Genomic DNA, 18,223 nt, shown 5'->3' on the forward strand with positions numbered 1-18,223 from the left:
CCGAGAAGGGAACGAGACGCTGGGTCGCCGAAGCTACGCTATGGGAACGCCTTCTGCGTGATTGCGTCTGAAGCACGTATGTCAAATCAATCCAATGGTCAAGTGACACGTCATAGGCGGGTGACGTGGGAACCAGGAAGCTATAAAAAGAGCACCCGCCAAGCCGACTTCAGCTAGATTGTGTCGAAGCAAGGCGAGACAGGGATGCAGGGAGACGCAGCGTCTCGTTCCCTTCTCGGGGAACAATGTTACATCGGTAACCCGAGACGTTCCTCTTCGAGGGAACTCGAGCTGCGTCACCGAAGCTATGCTATGGGAACGATGTACCAAAACACCATACTACCAAGTGCCTGTCTGTGTGTAAAAACGCGCGCAGCTTAAGACATAAGCACCTGGGCTCCAGGCGTAGCACCAACATCTAACTCGTAGAACCGAACGAATGTGAGCGGAGAGGACCAGCCTGCTGCATCACAGACATCCTGCATTGAAGCCCCTAGCCACAAGGCCTCAACTATCCACTTACTGAGTGTCTGCTTGGTCGCCGGCAGGCCTTTCTTGGGCGAGCCAAAGCACACAAACAGTTGTCCAGACCTCCTCCACAAAGAAGATCTGTGAACATAGGCATCCAGTGCTCGCACTGGACACACCAAGTTAAGCTTTTCCTGATTCCTATCCCTAAATGGGGGAGGACAGAGGGCCTGAAGTACAACAGGTTGTGGCATATTAGTCGGTACCTTAGGCACATAGCCAAGCCTTGGGTACAAGAAAGCCTTAACCATCCCCGGTGCGAATTCAAGGCACGTAGGTGAAACCGACAGGGCCTGAAGGTCACCCACTCTCCTCAGAGAGGTGACTGCCAACAGAAGTACTGTCTTAAGTGCCACAAACTTGACTGGAACGGTCTCAATGGGCTCAAACGGAGCCATGGACAGACCTTCTAGCACAACGGCCAGGTCCCAAGCTGGGACCCTGGGTCGGACTACAGGCCTCAGCCTCCGAGTTCCACGAAGGAAGCGAACCACCAGCGGGTCTCTCCCAAGGGACTACCCGACCAAAGGAACATGTTAAGCCGAGATGGCCGCCACATACACCTTCAGCGTAGAAGGAGATAACCCTGCGGTGAACTTTTCCTGCAGAAACTCCAAGACTGTACCAATTGGGCAGTTCACAGGGTCATGCAGGTGTTTGCTGCACCAGGAAGTAAAAACTCTCCATTTAAAGCCATAAAGCTTCCTCGTGGAGGGAGCTCTGGAGTGAAGAATGGTCTCAGCAGCCTCAGCTGAGAGACCAGATTCTATGAGTCTGGCCCCCTCAGTGGCCAGACCCACAGTTTCCATAACTCTGGGCGTGGGTGAAGAATCGAGGCACCTGCCAGAGAGAGGAGATCCCTCCTGACGGGTATTTCCCAAGGTGAGCCGTCGAGGAGGGACACCAGGTCCGAGAACCATATTCGGTTCGGCCAGAGTGGGGCTACCAACAACAAGCGAACGTTGTTGCGACGAACCCTCTCCAGAACTCCCGGGAGCAGAGCGATCGGGGGAAAAGCGTACAGCCGTGGCCGAGGCCGCTACACTGCAACACTGTCCGCTATGGTTTTCTCTCACACATCCAGCACCCAGCACCGCTGGGACTGGATGCCAGCGGTCTCATGTGAAGCAGCCCAAGGGGTATCACATTGGACGCTGCTGCCATGAGCCCCAACAACCTCTGAAATTGTTTTACAGTGTGTGACTGGCCTAACTTCACTCTGCCTACAGCCAAAAGAATGGATTCCACACGAGCAGGGGACAGATGTGCCTGCATTGTTGTTGAATCCCATATAACGCCAAGAAAAGCTGTCCTCTGTACTGGAGAGAGCACGCTTTTCTTTGCATTTAGCCTTAACCCCAGTCCTCTCATGTGGGTCAGCACAGCATCTCGATGCTGCACTGCCATACTCTCTGATTGGGCTAAAATTAACCAATCGTCTATGTAGTTTAAGACACGGATGCCCCGGAGTCGTAATGGAGCCAACGATGCATCCATGCACTTTGTAAATGTACAGGTTGACAGAGATAGACCAAAAGGGAGAACCCGATATTGGTAAGCCACGCCCCCGAAAGGCAAACCTCAGGAATCTCCTGTGTTGCGGGAGGATAGATATGTGAAAATACGCATCTTTTAGATCTATCGTCACAAACCAGTCCTCGGATCTGATTTGTGTGACGATCTGCTTTATAGTTAACATCTTGAACTTTAGTTTTGCAATAGACCGGTTCAGATGACGTAGATCTAAAATCGGACGTAACCACCCTCTCTTTCTTCGGAACTATGAAATAGCGGCTGTAAAAGCCTGACTCCCTGTCGTGAGGAAGAACACATTCTATGGCTTCCTTGCACAAGAGAGTTTCTACTTCTTGTTCCATTATTAGAGCCTGCCCAGCACCCACTATGGTAGATAACACGCCGTTGAATTGGGGTGGCTGGTTGCAAAACTGAATTTTGTAGCCTTTTTCTATTATTTGCAGAACCCACTGAGACACGTTTGGCAGGAGTTTCCACACTGCCAAATTTTCTATAAGGGGGACCAGCCTCTCGAGACTGGCTTTTGGTGTACTGCTTAAACTTTTCCCGGTGCCCTGAACCAAACTGGCAGGGTTCAACCTGGGTGATATTAATGCCTCCCTCCTCGGAGAGAGGTGTTGCGTGCCCCGCGCACGAGGCACACAAGAATATGAAGCCGCTGTGCCCCGAAACACACACTGCGGCGGGGTAAACACACTGGCATCCCGAGGGCATCGAGGAGAGATGGGCACCGTGTTGTGAGGTGACTGCCGGCTCTCCCCGATTGGGGGCTGCCCTCGGAAATATGACACTACGTCCCTCAGGACTTCTTTTTAGCCGACGCCTTCCTCGCCATAATAACAGCCCTCAGGTCTGTTTTCTGCTTGGATGATGTCTGAGTGCGACCGCCCGAACCCCAGTTTTTTTTAGGGGGACCACGAGTGGCAACACTATGCTTTTGCGATGCTCTATACGATGTCGATGGCTGCTCCCGCCCAGCAGCCCTAGAATCAAGAGCACGGCGGGGGAGATAGCGTTCGAACGCCGCCGACTGCTTACGAACCTCCGCAAATCTCTTGACGACAGTATTAACGGCATCGCCGAAGAGACCGGAGGGCGCAACGGGCGCGTCTAAGAGAAATGCCCTATCTGAGGTTTTTAAGCTCGGACAGATTAAGCCATAAATGGCGTTCCGTGGCTACGAGAGCTCCCATTGATCTACCCACGGCTTTCGCAGTCTCTTTAATCGCCCTGAGTGACACATCAGTGACTTGACGAAGCTCTTTAAAAATATCAGACGTACCCCCCGCCTCGGTATCTAAATCTTTAAGCAGTTCTGCTTGGTACGCCTGTAAGACAGCTAAGGTATGCAGTGAAGCCCCAGCCTGCCCTGCAGACTTATTAGCTTTACCCACTAAAGATGAAGTTAACCTAACCGGTTTTGTGGGAAGCGAAGGCGATTTTAATGATGACGCCGCAGCGGGGGAGAGATAGCTCGCAAGCGTCTGCTCCACCCGGGGCATCGTTAAATATCCGTGTTCACCCATCCCCACAATGTTGGAATACATGGTGGCGTGAGGGGTATGAACACGGGCTGAATACGGAGCTTTCCATGATCTCGACAGCTCGCTGTGGAGATCAGGAAAGAAAGGCATGTTGCGCCACGAAGGTTGAGGTTTTTGTTTTAAAAAGCGCTCGTCTAACATGCTCTGAGGACGCGCGCTCTGTGTCTCCGCCGGCCAGTTTAATTTTAAGCGAGCCACGGCATTAGTGACAACCTCCATTAAATCATCAAATGCGGGGGACGAATGAGAAGGCTCCTCAGCGTCCACCACGTCCACAGACATAATATCGACTTCCTCGGATAATTGCAAATTTGGGTTCCCGCCCTGGGCGGAAGAAACCTCAGCGCGGGCTTCCGAATCCAGAGACGGGGCACTAGATCCCGCGGGTGAAGGCTGAGAAAGGGGGAGACCCGTCTCAAGCTCGTCCGCGAGATCTAGTTGTGATCCCCACGATCGCAGCTTCCGCTCTGCCTCGGCAGCAGCGGGGCCAGAATCGTGGGGAACACGCGGCTCACCACCCTCCTCGAAGAGTGCGAGCCGCGAGCGCAACGTACGGAGCGGCATCTTTTCACAATGTGCACAACCACCCCTCTCAAGAGATGATCGTGCGTGTTGTGCCCCGAGGCACATAACACAGAGCCAATGCGAGTCCTCGCTCGTAATGAAACGAGGACACGGGGAAGCACACTCCTTAAAACTTTGTTTGGACTTGGACATGATAATGACACACACTCGCTTGCTGAGGCACAAACAGCTGAAGTCGGCTTGCCGGGTGCTCTTTTTATAGCTTCCTGGTTCCCACGTCACCCGCCTATGACGTGTCACTTGCCCATTGGATTGATTTGACATACGTGCTTAAGACGCAATCACACAGAGGGCGTTCCCATAGCGTAGCTTCGGCGACGCAGCTCGAGTTCCCTCGAAGGGGAACTTATATCACACATGTTTATGAACTACCAACATATAAAACCTTGTGATGATGCTAGCTGAAGATTCTTTATTTAACTCACTGTTAAATAAAGGCAAAAACTGACCAAAAAAATATAACTTTTAAATTATATTATGTTGTATTTACTGTACTTTCAAGTGTTTAGAAAAATAATTTTCTTAATTGACCAATCCCCTTGATTCTGTTAGGATTTTATCTGTTACAATATGTGCTGTTATGGTAGTTTCAGAGTGGAAAAAGTAAGTGGATCAGTTTACCCCGAGCTGGTTCACTTTACCCCCTTGATTTTTCTGGTCTGTCTCAGTTTACCCCTAAGCTGGGGTAAAGGGAGACACAAGACCACTTTTTTTAAAACAATCATATTTTCACTGCTCTTCGTCCTGAATACATTCTGGTAATTTCCATAGCTAGGAAACATCCTGAATTAATGGAAAACGTGTAAATTTGACTGATATATCTTTTTAGCTTGCTTAGAGGGGAGCAAATGTAAAAAATGTCTCACTTTACCCCACTCTCCCCTAAGGCTGTAGTGTGACTCACTGCCATGCAATGTGTGCAACACACTTCGTGTCCCGTTTTGTCCACTTTCTCTCTTTTAAAGAAACTAGCCTCTTAAAAGTCCTCGTACTCTTAACAATTTGAACCTTGATTACTTTTGTCTTTACTATATTTTCTTTCATTTTAAGGGGAAAATTCTACACATTTTCTTTGCACTAGATTTTTCATGATCCTCAGCATAATGCTGGGGCCACACCTAACAACTTGCTGAAGAGTGTTTCTTCCATAAATAATTTGTGAATTGTCTGTGTAATTCATGTAAACAAAGACTGAGTACAACTGGAAAAGACTAGGCATGATCTTATGATCAAATAATGCTCATAATCTGTTCAAAAATCATTAGTTGTGTCCCCATATGCTTTACAGACTTGTGCATACCGCTAATTAATGTAATGGGATAAAAAATAGGATACGATCAAAACTAACTATTGTAAATAACATGTATTAATATAGACAATGCTGACAAAATAGTAAGAACAGTCAAAAACTTCGCGTTTTTTTTTCTTAGCAGCTAGCAGCATCAATAAATTAAAAAATCATTACTTCCAACAGCCTATTTGTACTTACATTTTCAAAACCTCCTTTTTGTCGTGCAAGCAATAAGATTTATCACTTGTATGGGCACCACAGCTGACATTTTACCTCGTATCGAAGCGCTTGAGTGATTTTCTTTTCAACGGAGACAGGAACAGATGAGTTTTCTGTTAAACTTCTCAAGAACTGGAGTGCGGCCGTTCTCGCTGCTGAACTACCAGAGAACAAAGCATCGACGGCAAAGATTGACCTTGAAATACTTTGCTTGAAACCCTTTTCCTGTAACATGAATGTATCGTTTGAACTACGTTTGGTCAAATGTGTATGATGCCGAATGAATGAGTCACACACTGACTGAGAAACCGCAGATGTTTGTATTTCTGTATTGAGCGGGGCACAAACTACCGCGGGGTTAATTGTAACACACCTACCGGTACCTTACATATTTATACAGAGCCGAGAAATTTGTGCTTTTGGTCTTTTTACTGTCAGAAGATGATCTCCTGTGAATTTGTGAAAAGTTTTTTTTTTAAGATATTGAAGAGTGTTTTGGAGGCATGGAAGTTGGGTGTGTAAGTCACCAAATCCAACCTATATTAAATTACTGTCTTGTTATCTAAAACATAACATTTTGAAACATGTCAGCAACTCCTAGTAGCTGGGATTGAAAACATTTTTACACAGCGGTGTTAGTTGTAACAGTGTTACAATTAAACATCAGCTATACAATGATAATGAAATGAAAACAATGTAAATACTATTAATCAAATGATAACTGTTAATACAATATCTGGGTATATAACTCACAATTATCATTTTTTGTTTTAATTGTGCAGCCCTTTCAAAAAAAAATCTATTCATATACACTCACCTAAAGGATTATTAGGAACACCATACTAATACTGTGCTGGCCCACTTTCACCTTAATTCTACGTGGCATTGATTCAACAAGGTGCTGAAAGCATTCTTTAAAAATGTTGGCCCATATTGATAGGATAGCATTTGGCAGTTGATGGAAATTTGTGGGATGCACATCCAGGGCACGGAGCTCCCAATCCACCACATCCCAAAGATGCTCTATTGGGTTGAGATCTGGTGACTGTGGGGGCCATTTTAGTACAGTGAACTCATTGTCATGTTCAAGAAACCAATTTAAAATGATTCGAGCTTTGTGACATGGTGCAGTATCCTGCTGGTAGTAGCCATCAGAGGATGGGCACATGGTGGTCATAAAGGGATGGACATGGTCAGAAACAATGCTCAGGTAGGCTGTGGCTTTTAAACGATGCCCAATTGACACTGAGGGGCCTAAAGTGTGCCAAGAAAACATCCCCGCCACACCATTACACCACCACCACCACCAGCCTGCACAGTGGTAACAAGGCATGATGGATCCATGTTCTCATTCTGTTTACACCAAATTCTGACTCTCCCATCTGAATGTCTCAACACAAATCGAGACTCATCAGACCAGACAACATTTTTTCCAGTCTTCAACTGTCCAATTTTGGTGAGCTTGTGCAAATCATAGCCTATTTTTCCTTTTTTTAGTGGAGATGAGTGGTACCTGGTGGGGTTTTCTGTTGTTGTAGCCCATCCGCCTCAAGGTTGTGCATGTTGTGGCTTCACAAATGCTTTGCTGCATACCTCGGTTGTAACGAGTGGTTATTTCAGTCAAAGTTGCTCTTCTATCAGCTTGAATCAGTCGGCCCATTCTCCTCTGACCTCTAGCATCAACAAGGCATTTTTGCCCACAGGACTGCCGCATACTGGATGTTTTTCCCTTTTCACACCATTCTTTGTAAACCCTCGAAATGGTTGTGCATGAAAATCCCAGTAACTGAGCAGTGAAATACTCGGACCGTCCGTCTGGCACCAACAACCATGCCACGCTCAAAATTGCTTAAATCATCTTTCTTTCCCATTCTGACATTCAGTTTGGAGTTCAGGAGATTGTCTTGACAAGGACCACACACCTAAATGCATTTAAGCAACTGCCATGTGATTTGTAGAGTAGATAAATGCATTAATGAGAAATTGAACAGGTGTTCCTAATAATCCTTTAGGTGAGTGTACATTGATGCATAATACAAGAATGGTTAGATGAAGGATCATGGATAAATGAATGTGTGGACATTTATCTATTATTTGCAGAAATATAAGCAACATCCACCACAATACTCACATATTAATGTATACACATTATTTTATTGAATTATTTGTGTTTAAACAAAATTTTCTAGCAGGTGTTAAAACAAACGCTCTGTTTGTTACAATTAACCCCACCTATGGGGTAACATCAGGTGTAATTGTACAATAACGGTAGGTCCCCCAAACAAACTTTAAGTCATTTCTAGCAAAGATGTGTTTGTTGATTGTCTAAAAAAATGTAATTATTAATCTAACTTAAATATTTTTTGAATGATATCAAAGCCCAAAAGAGGTTGTGTCTCACTCTCTCTACTGTTTATGATGATTTTTTCTTGCTTGTCATTTATTGGGTATTCTTCTATACTTACATTTTATGTGTATGATACTTTTATACCTATATTGCTTTATTGTCTTTGTAATTTATTGTTTCATGCTTTTTTCACTTTCAGCTTCCGGAAGTGCCACTAAACGTAGCGGCACGTGCCAGTGGCTTCTGTGCGTAAGACGCCATGCCACTTTATGTTAAAAAACCCTTCTAAGACGTCAGCCAACTGAGTCTTTAGAGTGCTGTGCCTGGCTGATCGCCTCAGTCTCATGGCCCCTCCAGTCGAGTCAGGACCCCTTATCATAAGACCCCTCCAGCCTGGCCCCTCAATCAGCACCCAGTTGCATGAAAATCCTTAACCTTATATCAAAGGGATTTTTAAGTACTTTCATTCGACCGGGCACTGGCACGTCTGACCTTTTGAAAATTACATTTGTTTTAGAAATTTAGTTTGTAATATTTTCAAATATGTGAATGAATAACTTATGTTTTAAATTATACACAAGCAACTGCTATGTCTGGTGTTACAACACTATATATGGATAAGAGAACTGTTCCTGCTACTACAACTTCCTCATTAAGAGGAAGTAGCTCCAACCATAAAAGTCAAAAGTTCGTAGGAAAACAAAACTTTTGGGAAACTCCCGGAAATGATGAAACTGATCACCATAAATGGCAAACAGTGGTTTTGGCAAACACTCCCCCATTTATAAAAACAAACTTACTGTGTGATGATTATAATACAGGTTTTAAATGTGTTACATTTCCAACTTTTCCAATGTTTGTTGTTTCTTACATTGCAGTTTTTCAGCCTACAATGTGTTGTTAAGGTGGGACAAGTTTAATTTTAAAATGGAATTATTATTACAGTTTATTTACAAAGTAAAATAGAGCATCGAAATAGATGCTGCACTCTGTAATGTGACCAAGTTCAGACATTATCTAATCTAAAAGATTAGTTCAAAAAATATAGTATACACTTAAAATATAGTATACATTTACACTTTAAAAAGGTAACTTTTTTAGTGCCAAGCTAAGTTTAGTTAAACTAAGTTTATGTTCACCTTAACTTTTAATCACTTTCTAAGAATAATGTTATGTGCAATAACAGGGATAGCCACGGGCCTATTTGTAAATTTATACATTTAATTACTGTATAAACATATAATTTATTTCTGAAAATTCATCAAATTCATTAAAGATCATTTTAAATTGTCACTGATATTAACCAATTATGGCATTTTTCAGTTGTTACAAGTTAGTCATAATTTCTTATATTTACGGTATTTTAGTAATCTGATATCAGGATCAATGCTACCAATAATTTCTCATGACCAGGGATATACCTAATAAACAGACACATACTGTTCAGACCAACACTCGAATACAATGAGCTATCTTCACAATGTTTTTATTGTTCTTATTTCTTCACAAGTTATGAATAAGTGTGAACATGTGTTAGCCTTAAGTACCTACTGTATGTGTTCCTAACACCCAGTAAAATTACTGTTATATTTATGTATCCTTTAATGCCACATAAACAATAAAACATCAAATCTACACATTGCAAAAGTAAAACAAGCACACAACGGTTAAATAATAAAAAAAGAAAACTTGCAGGTAGTACTCCTTAAAGTAACATCAGGTTTTGGAACAAAAACATCTGCAGAAAGTCTATGAGGATTTCTATAATTACACGCCTCACAGCCACCTTAAATATCTGATAATAAACTAAGAATTATGACAAACATATCACAAACATATGTTTTTAAGCATCAATAAACTTTGAAAAGACAGAAGAACATCACACTGAACAGCTGGCAACCTAAATTAACCAAATGCTGTTTAACCAGTTAGCGACTGAAGCAATCTACCAAGTGTTTAGAGTTCCAAGGTCCAGCATTGTTGGTCAAGAACTGTAGATTGACCACAGACTTGGTTTCCTGATAAAGACAGGCAGCCATCTAGAATGAACAGAAGCAATTTAAGCTACAAGCAGATTATACAGTGCAAACAATATACACTACCCGGGTGATTCTCACGAAACCATTGAAACACCACGGCACTAATGATTTTAAGTTTAAAATGTGTAATATAGTAACATTAAAAAGCATCAGAATTAACACAATACTGTGTTCTACCTTGCACAATGTGTGATTTCAACATAAGAATTTATAATTGTAAATTTTATCTCATTTTCTGCTGAAATTCTCATTACCGCAATGTGTCCGGCTGTATTTGAACATGCGTTATGTTGTAATTTAATCAAATGAACACAAAAATATTAAGAAAAAAAATAAATGGATGTTTTGCTAGACTACTTTAGATGACAGAAAAAATATTTACTGAATATTCATGTATAATAATAATGAAGAAAAATTAGGAAAATGATGTGTCCATGCCTGATGTTCTCATCCTCCGCAACACTTTTTGAGAACAGTTTAAGCACACATACAGAATTTTAATAAAGTTTGATTTTGAGTGACCAAGCACATGGACCAGTTACTTCAAGATGGCTACCAGGTAAGATCATTTTTTTACAGTTAATTTGAAATATTGTCTTGTCAGAATGCTTACACGACATTTTGATTATCATTACCGCAACAGATGCTTATTAAATGTTCATTTAATTAATAGAAGCATAATACTTTGATGTTAAATGCATGTGCAGAATCTCCAAATTATGTTCTTTCAGGTTTGTCATGTCATTTTGAAAATATGTCAGTGTTGATGTTTTCTGACTGTTGCGGTAATGAGATTTTTTTAGGACTAATTATTTAAATTATGTTACAAAAAGTGTTAAATGATAAGTAAAAGTTTTTAAATTAATGTTCCCATTTACTCCAGACTTTGTTTTTCAATGTCTGGTGGGAAAATAAGTAAATGTAAGCAATTTTTACATTTTCATGCTTGACATTTTTAAAACCAAGTTTTCGTGAGAATCACCCACCCATCCAAAAAACTCACCAACAAGATTTATCAAAACAAATAGGTAAGAGCCTCGGCTGCAGTTAGTCAGGTCTAGGTTCAGCAACGCTATGTGCCCAAAGAATGAGGTCAGCTACTACTAAATGAATTAACGCAATAATTGTCATGACATTCCAGATGCTGATTGAAACGATACTATGACGAATACGTGCCGTAATCAAAACTAAAGACGGTCCAGTGCAATATTAGTGTGTGTGACTTTTTTGGGCTGGCAGTGTATAACATTCATAATACTGTTTCATTTTTACCAAATATTTAGCATAAACAACTTTCAAATTGATGTGGATATTATTATTTAATCTAAATAAACATACTTTAGCATTGCGGTATGTGGTGAATGACAGAAGGTCATGATGTCTGGACAGTGCTGAGACTTTTCTGAAGCAGAAGTAAAGTGCTCGCTTACAAAGTCTGCTGGTGGATCCTGGACCACTTACAAATGGAGAACTAAAACAAAGAAGGCACAGAAATAACATAGAAATGATCAATGATGAGATTTTAAGGAACTCTTAATAAGACAGCACTATTAAATGTGAATCTTAACATGGTTATCTTCGTTATTCCACATACCAGCTAATAGGGGACATCAGTGGATTAGACATATGCAAAACAATACCATATGTAAAGTACTATTACAGAATCTACAGTAAATATTATGCACAAATTTAAGCCATATGGTATATCTGTAATGCACCCTATAGACCCCTTCACGGTTCACGTCACAGGCGGTTCCCACTGCGCATGTCGGGGTCAGAAAAGTCATTACAGCAGATTGAGTTGCGTATTATTCGGTATCGTCAAAAATGCCTACTTACGTCGTGGGCTGTGAAAATCGCACCAGGTCTTCCGTTAAGTTTTCGCGATTCATGCAGAATCTCAAAAACAAAAAAATACAACATCTGCGTCTGCAAGCAATTAACATGCAGACTGATACAATGCAAATATCAAAGAGGCTTGTGTTTGTAGTGCTCACTTCATTTGAGGTAAGTCATCATTTTTCAGCCCTGTTAGATTAAATTATAAAGCCTAAATGTTATGAACAGTTTGACCCCATGCTGCGCGCGCACCCGATAGTCATTCAATGTTTACAAATCTTGAAGGGGTCTATTGTTATAACCCGTCATCGCAACCAAATTAAATAACATGACTGACTTGTTGATTGCATATCCAGTGGTGCTGTCCAAAACCTCAATACTCGAGTCTCCCAAACACCAGTTGACGCTGAGGTTTTTGCAGTAATCTGAACTCACGAGCGGCCCCAAGTTCTCTCCACCCAGGAAGAAGACAGTGCTTTGTTTGAACGGAGGTGGAAGTGCATCCGTCCAACCGGTGCCCAGGCGCTTGTTGATAATTTCAGACACTTTCTCTGAGCAGTGCCTAGAATCACCTAAGAAAAAGTGGTTGGAACAAAGCTATTTAATGTAACCATTCTCTGTTGCTTAGATTATGAGAATGAGTAATTACATTGAAAAGACATCTGGAACGTTCGACACTCATTCAATGTGCAAATCTTACCGAGAACCATGCTGGTAATGTAGACCGGATTAATAAAATGACCCAGCAGTGCCCCCTGTACTCCAGTGACAGTCCAGCGGGTGAGTTTGCCGCTGTCGGACATACAGCAGATGCGAGCGCCCCAGATGCTGGGGAGCAGGAAGGCAGCAGGTATGAGAGAGCCTCTGGCATGGCACTGTAGTTTTAAAGTGGTGTATGCATTGCTATCAGACTTCCTGTGAAAGAAAACAAATACATGCATATTATTTAGTAAATACTGTATACAATGCATATAAATCTATATAGTGTACACACAAGCTGGCAGATTGTACTATAAACAGTTAAAGAGTATACTTACAGAAGTATGCAGCGAGCTGCTCCTTTGGGCGTTTGGTTAGTGTACAGGTGAAGGTAAATACGCGGTTTGAGCTGAAGCAGCGGTTCAGATGAAACACTTTCAAATATAGAGCGCTCCTTTAGCTCTGGATCAGAACTGTAGAACAGCAGGAGCTGCTTGTAAAAATACCTGAGAGACCGCACAATAAATAGACAGTTTTACTTTTAAATAAAAGTTAGTACAAATTAAATACAAATTAAAAAAAAGAATAAAAGCATATTCTGAGAATTGCACGGTCAAGCCTAGAAGGGCAAAAAAGGAATACATTTGAGTTTGGGTAAACCCCTTCAGACCAGATTTTCCAGGTGTTTAATCAGTGTGCATTTTTTTGATTGGTTGATCAGCATTTTAATAGGCTAGAATCACAAAACATGTGATGTCCAATCTGGTGGACGCAGGGGTTAAAGAACATAAGAAAAAGACCCCACCCTCATGTCTCTACGATGTTCTGATGCAGAGTTATGAGAGTTGCTAAATGATTATTAGTGTATTCTGTTTGGTTGCTAGGGAGTTAATAAAATATCCGACAATGAGTGCATTTACATGCAGGGAATAAGCGAATAACTATCAAAAATCTGCTTATTATAGACGGTTTCATCGGACGTACGTGATACACGTCTGGATCCGAAACTTACTTCCGGTTTTCGTTTTTTTAATGGTCTGACTAGTTGCTAAACTGATCTCTTGAACAAATGCCTCGTCGAAAATAACAAATGTTTAGGTTTCCTAGGTAATCTATGTGTTGTTTTTTTGCTTGTTATATAAATAAACTATGTTTAAAGAACTTTGTTGTTATTTATTATTAGCGGAGTTTACCGGAAGTTACGTGCGGACCACGACAGCCGCTTGTTTATGTTGTTACTGCTGAAACGGTCTATAGAAAACTGTTTTCATGGTTTACATGCAAATCTACCGAGCCCCAAGGCGTCAATAAAATTAAGAGTTTTGTTGCAAAACGAGATAAATCCGTTTTTTTTTCTCATAAATCTCGTTTCTTGGTTGTGCATTCCAATTAATATCAATTCAATTGCAGTTGGTTTGTTTTGATTTAACCCTTCATAACTTAAAAAATACAGCTAAGTAGCACCATAAAACACAATAATAACATGATAACATAATAATAAACATGTTTTCACAAAAATGTAAAAAAAAATGGATTTATCTCATTTTGCAAAGAAACTCTTCAAATATCTAAAGTTAAGTTTCATGTGCTCACGTAAAACTGTCATGTGCTCAAAGTGAAACTGTCACGTGCAGAGACATTTTTAAGAAGACAAGTTTAGTTTCGCATGCTCACATGAAACTTTCGCGAGTGCACACGTGAAACAAAACACGATAGTTTCTAAACTAAACTTTATTCAATTTTTGCTTCAGGTCCCCTTAGGGGCTCCGTACAAATCAATAAACCAGCTATGTAGTCAACTGCATTTACATGGGACTCAGAGATTTGTCAGGTTTCTCGCAGGTAGTGATGTCACCGCCTACAGCAGTACATAATAGTAGGTTCAAAAGCCAACGCCATACCTATCTTAAGCTATAGACCGTTTCAGAAGTAACAAAATAAACAAGCGGCAGTCGCGGTCCGCACGTAACTTCCGGTAAACTCTGCTAAGAATAAATAACAACAAAGTTCTTTAAACGTAGTTTATTTATATAACAAGCAAAAAAACAACACATAGATTACCTAGGAAACCAAAACATTTGTTATTTTCGACAAAGCATTTGTTCAAGTGATCAGTTTAGCAACTAGTCAGACCATTAAAAAAACGAAACCGGAAGTAAAGTTCGGATCCAGACATGTATCACGTGCGTCGGATGAAACCGTCTATACTGTTGTATCTTTTCTCGTATCTGCAGTGAAGCAACACAGACAGACAAAGTTATTTTAAAAAGTTAACTTCATCAACTTTTTCAACACAGCTACCAGATCTGTGTACTTTAGTGGAGTGGATAGAAAACGTTAGCAGTTGGCCAAAAATAAAGTTGCCAGATACATATACAGGTATGTTAGTATATTATATTAGTGCAACCAAACGCAACAACCAGACATTTTGATGCTGGGCAAACCATTTTAATAAACTTTTTAAGTTGCTAACATGTTAGACCCAATGGGGAATAACACCTTCTGTTGCCTAAATGGGACAAAAGGGTCTATAACATCAGCTTTTATTTTCGCAGTTTCTCTGCCAACTGGTTAAAGGCGGAGTCCATGATGTTTGAAAGCCAATGTTGATATTTGAAATCACCTAAACAAACATGCCCCTACCCCAATAGAATCTGGACCTTCTGTTGATAGACCCGCCCCACACATACGCAACCCGGCATTTGATTTGATTTGATTGGCTATAAGTGTGTTTTGGTAGTCGGCCCGTCTCCTTTTCCAAAGCGTTTTTCAAACATCGTGGACTCCGCCTTTAAGTCGAGCAGAGACTTTTATGCATTACTTTGCACTTATTTAGCATGCGCACATGAACAAAACTGCGAGAAAGCCGGCTAAGGTGTTTACATGCCACGAGAAATCGGGGTGCTTACGCAGTTTATGGGCTTTCCCTGATAAAAGAAAACCATTTTACGCGTTTACATGACCCCACATGTTATGTATTTATTAAGCGTAATCGTCGTAAGACTGTGCATGTAAACGCACTCACTGATTATCTCCAAGCCACGAAAGGAATTATTCATGTTACTTTGTTTTTTTGCAATTTTCTGGCATTTCCGGTGGAATTTTGACATTTCGTCATTAACGTATTGTCCAGAAGCTTTATGTATATGTGAAAAAAGTGGTTTAGAGTTAACTGAAATAATGCTTGTGGAGATATTCGCAACTTTAGCCTGGAGTGTCTCTAGGTGCTACATACCGATTTTCGTGGCAGAAACTCTAGGATGACTTCTAAAAGGTATGTTTTACGAATAATTCAAAATTTTCATGATGGAAAATGACGTTATAGGGCCATCAAATTGTTGTGAGCCAAGGATTCAGATGAAAATTTTTTGTTTCTTCAACTTGATGTGATCAGAAGTTATAAGCAAAAACATAAGTGTAATTTTTGACTGTTGGTGGTGTTTGGGGGTTTGTGATAAAGAGGGACTCCAAATTTGGTGTGGTATCAGTGTGCCAAATTTCATAACTTTCGTTTATATGCTTCGGTGGGCTGCCATAGACGCAATGACGGAAGAAGCAGCAGCAGAAAAAAAGAAGATGAAGAAAACTAACAATTACAATAGGGGTCTTCATCCATTCTGGGCTTGACCCCCACTTGTTAAATGTGTATTTTTTAATGTAGTTTAAGTTTGAATTTTCTTGGCTGGTCAAATAGTGCACAAGGTATATACATGTGTACAAATAAATAAACAACTAGTAATCTCTAGTAGTTAAGTGTTTATAATAATAATGCACCTTTTGAGGGCCCTGCGTGCGATGACAATGGCGTGGCAATCGTGAACCACAGAGCCTGTGTAAGAAAGCCAACCACTGCAGCAGCTTTGTCCTGATCCCAGAGCCACCACTTCATACACTTCACAGCGCTGCCCATCGGGATCACAAACCTCTGACACACACACACACACACCAAAAAATAACTTTTGATAATACAAAAACTGAGCAGTTGTAGTGTTTTTTGAAGCTGGACAGATGCTTACCTCTCTCCAGTACAAAAGCAGCAAAGCAGCTCTTGGTGCTGTGGTACTCTGGACAGTCCCTGAGCAGTCTATCAAAACATTCAGAACTCACTGCTGTTACCCGATTTTTGTGCCAGTCTGTGAACAGAGTTTAGAGTAGTTAACAAAGACTGTCTCTAAAGTGTAGTTGTAATATTTAGATTAGAAAGTAACATACTGGACCATCTACGTATCTTATTTAGTCAATAATACCTTCTGTCTGCTGGTCCCTCCTGAGATGCCCGTCCATGTCATCCTCCGGTATCTCCAGGGTGCTTTCCCCTTCTGTTATTTCACCCAAACTTAATAAAGAAAGGGACTCACTGTCAGATCTCAGGTCCTCCATTTGAGGAAGAGGCTCCAGTGTGAGGATTTCAGAGGTCTCGGGGTCTACAGCAAAAGTTTCTTCATTATCAGCAGTGTTACTGATGTCTATGCCAGAGGATTGACTCTCTTCTCCAGTACATGGAGAATCTACAGACTCACTGTCAGGGGCACGAGGCTTAAAGCTGCCCCTGTGGATGCCAAAGGAGGGTTCACGCTCAGGGGTGAAGCGCATCATAAAAGTGGCAGCCATTCGTGGAAGACGCTTTCCCTCTGCACTGTGATCCGCCATTATCTTCTCTTTGAAGCACAATGCAGACCTGGTTATCCTTATATTAATACATAAACATATTGAAATATAAACATTTTTGTTATAAGTGAACCTGCAATGACGGGCATCGCTAATTATCACAACCGTTTCATTTTTGTTGGCTCTTAATTTTACACATTCTTGTTTAACTTAATTAACGTAGTGAGCGTTGGCTCATTGTCTGCACATAAAAGCACCTCAAACTTGCATTTATTTTAAATGATGTCGTTTTAATACTTTTAAAAACAAATTAGCTTTTTGCACACTGTTTAACTGTACCTGACTTCGTAAAAGTTGTTTATTGTTACATCCAATAATTGGTAGCACTCCTGGTCCACGTCTAATTATGAAGCATGCAGCAGGTCAGAGAGGGGGAGCCATTACGACACATCGGTCACGTGACAGCGCGTTAACGTATGGTTCGGATGTATGCACATTCCCATACTTCACGAAATAACGTTATGCAACATAAAAAATATTATTTTTGGCAATATTAGTAAACACTCTTATCTATTTATCTTTTTATTCTTTATATCATTTTATTCTCATTGTAGTATAGTTATGTGCACTAGCGTCAAGAGAAATTGTGTGAATTTATTAACAATAATTCTTGATTTTTTTTTAAAATCTGAGAATCATTTAAAGCTAGTTGGATATAAAGGTCAATACATTCCCCATACCTACATATTTTCATTGAAGCTCACTTATGTGCCATAGTACGTATACCGTATTTGACCAGCAGATGTCGCCAGCAAGCAGTGCTAAACTAAAGTATTTCATAAAGCAACAACTGCCGAGTAGAATCAAAGAAGCAAAAAGTAGTCTTCACTATGTTAAAATACCTGCAGAGACAATCATTACTGGCATGACTTATAACAATAATAAAAAAATAAAAATAAAAGTGTGACTTCGGTACATTTCGGCTGTT

General features: G+C 41.0%; 2 protein-coding genes across 2 annotated transcripts in view; both read right to left on the bottom strand.

Moving 5' to 3' along the window:
* Positions 1-6,037, bottom strand: part of LOC129440668 (uncharacterized) — a 64,151-nt gene extending 58,114 nt beyond the window's left edge. Inside the window, exon 1 of the mRNA XM_073859944.1 lies at positions 5,683-6,037. The gene's annotated coding sequence lies outside the window, so the exon portion shown is untranslated. The remainder of the gene's footprint in view (positions 1-5,682) is intronic.
* A 3,483-nt stretch (positions 6,038-9,520) lies between these two features.
* On the bottom strand, positions 9,521-17,729 carry adad2 (adenosine deaminase domain containing 2). The gene is made up of 9 exons (XM_073859948.1): positions 17,575-17,729; positions 16,875-17,314; positions 16,644-16,760; positions 16,402-16,552; positions 12,966-13,133; positions 12,629-12,843; positions 12,266-12,500; positions 11,428-11,560; positions 9,521-10,089 (listed from the first exon to the last, which is right to left on the bottom strand). Exons 2-9 carry the CDS (start codon positions 17,275-17,277, stop codon positions 9,979-9,981), a joined length of 1,533 nt encoding a protein of 510 aa, XP_073716049.1. The 5' UTR covers positions 17,278-17,314; positions 17,575-17,729; the 3' UTR covers positions 9,521-9,978.
* Between the last annotated feature and the right edge of the window lie 494 nt (positions 17,730-18,223).

Source organism: Misgurnus anguillicaudatus, chromosome 21 (genome assembly GCF_027580225.2).
Source record: "Misgurnus anguillicaudatus chromosome 21, ASM2758022v2, whole genome shotgun sequence".
Taxonomy (NCBI): domain Eukaryota; kingdom Metazoa; phylum Chordata; class Actinopteri; order Cypriniformes; family Cobitidae; genus Misgurnus; species Misgurnus anguillicaudatus.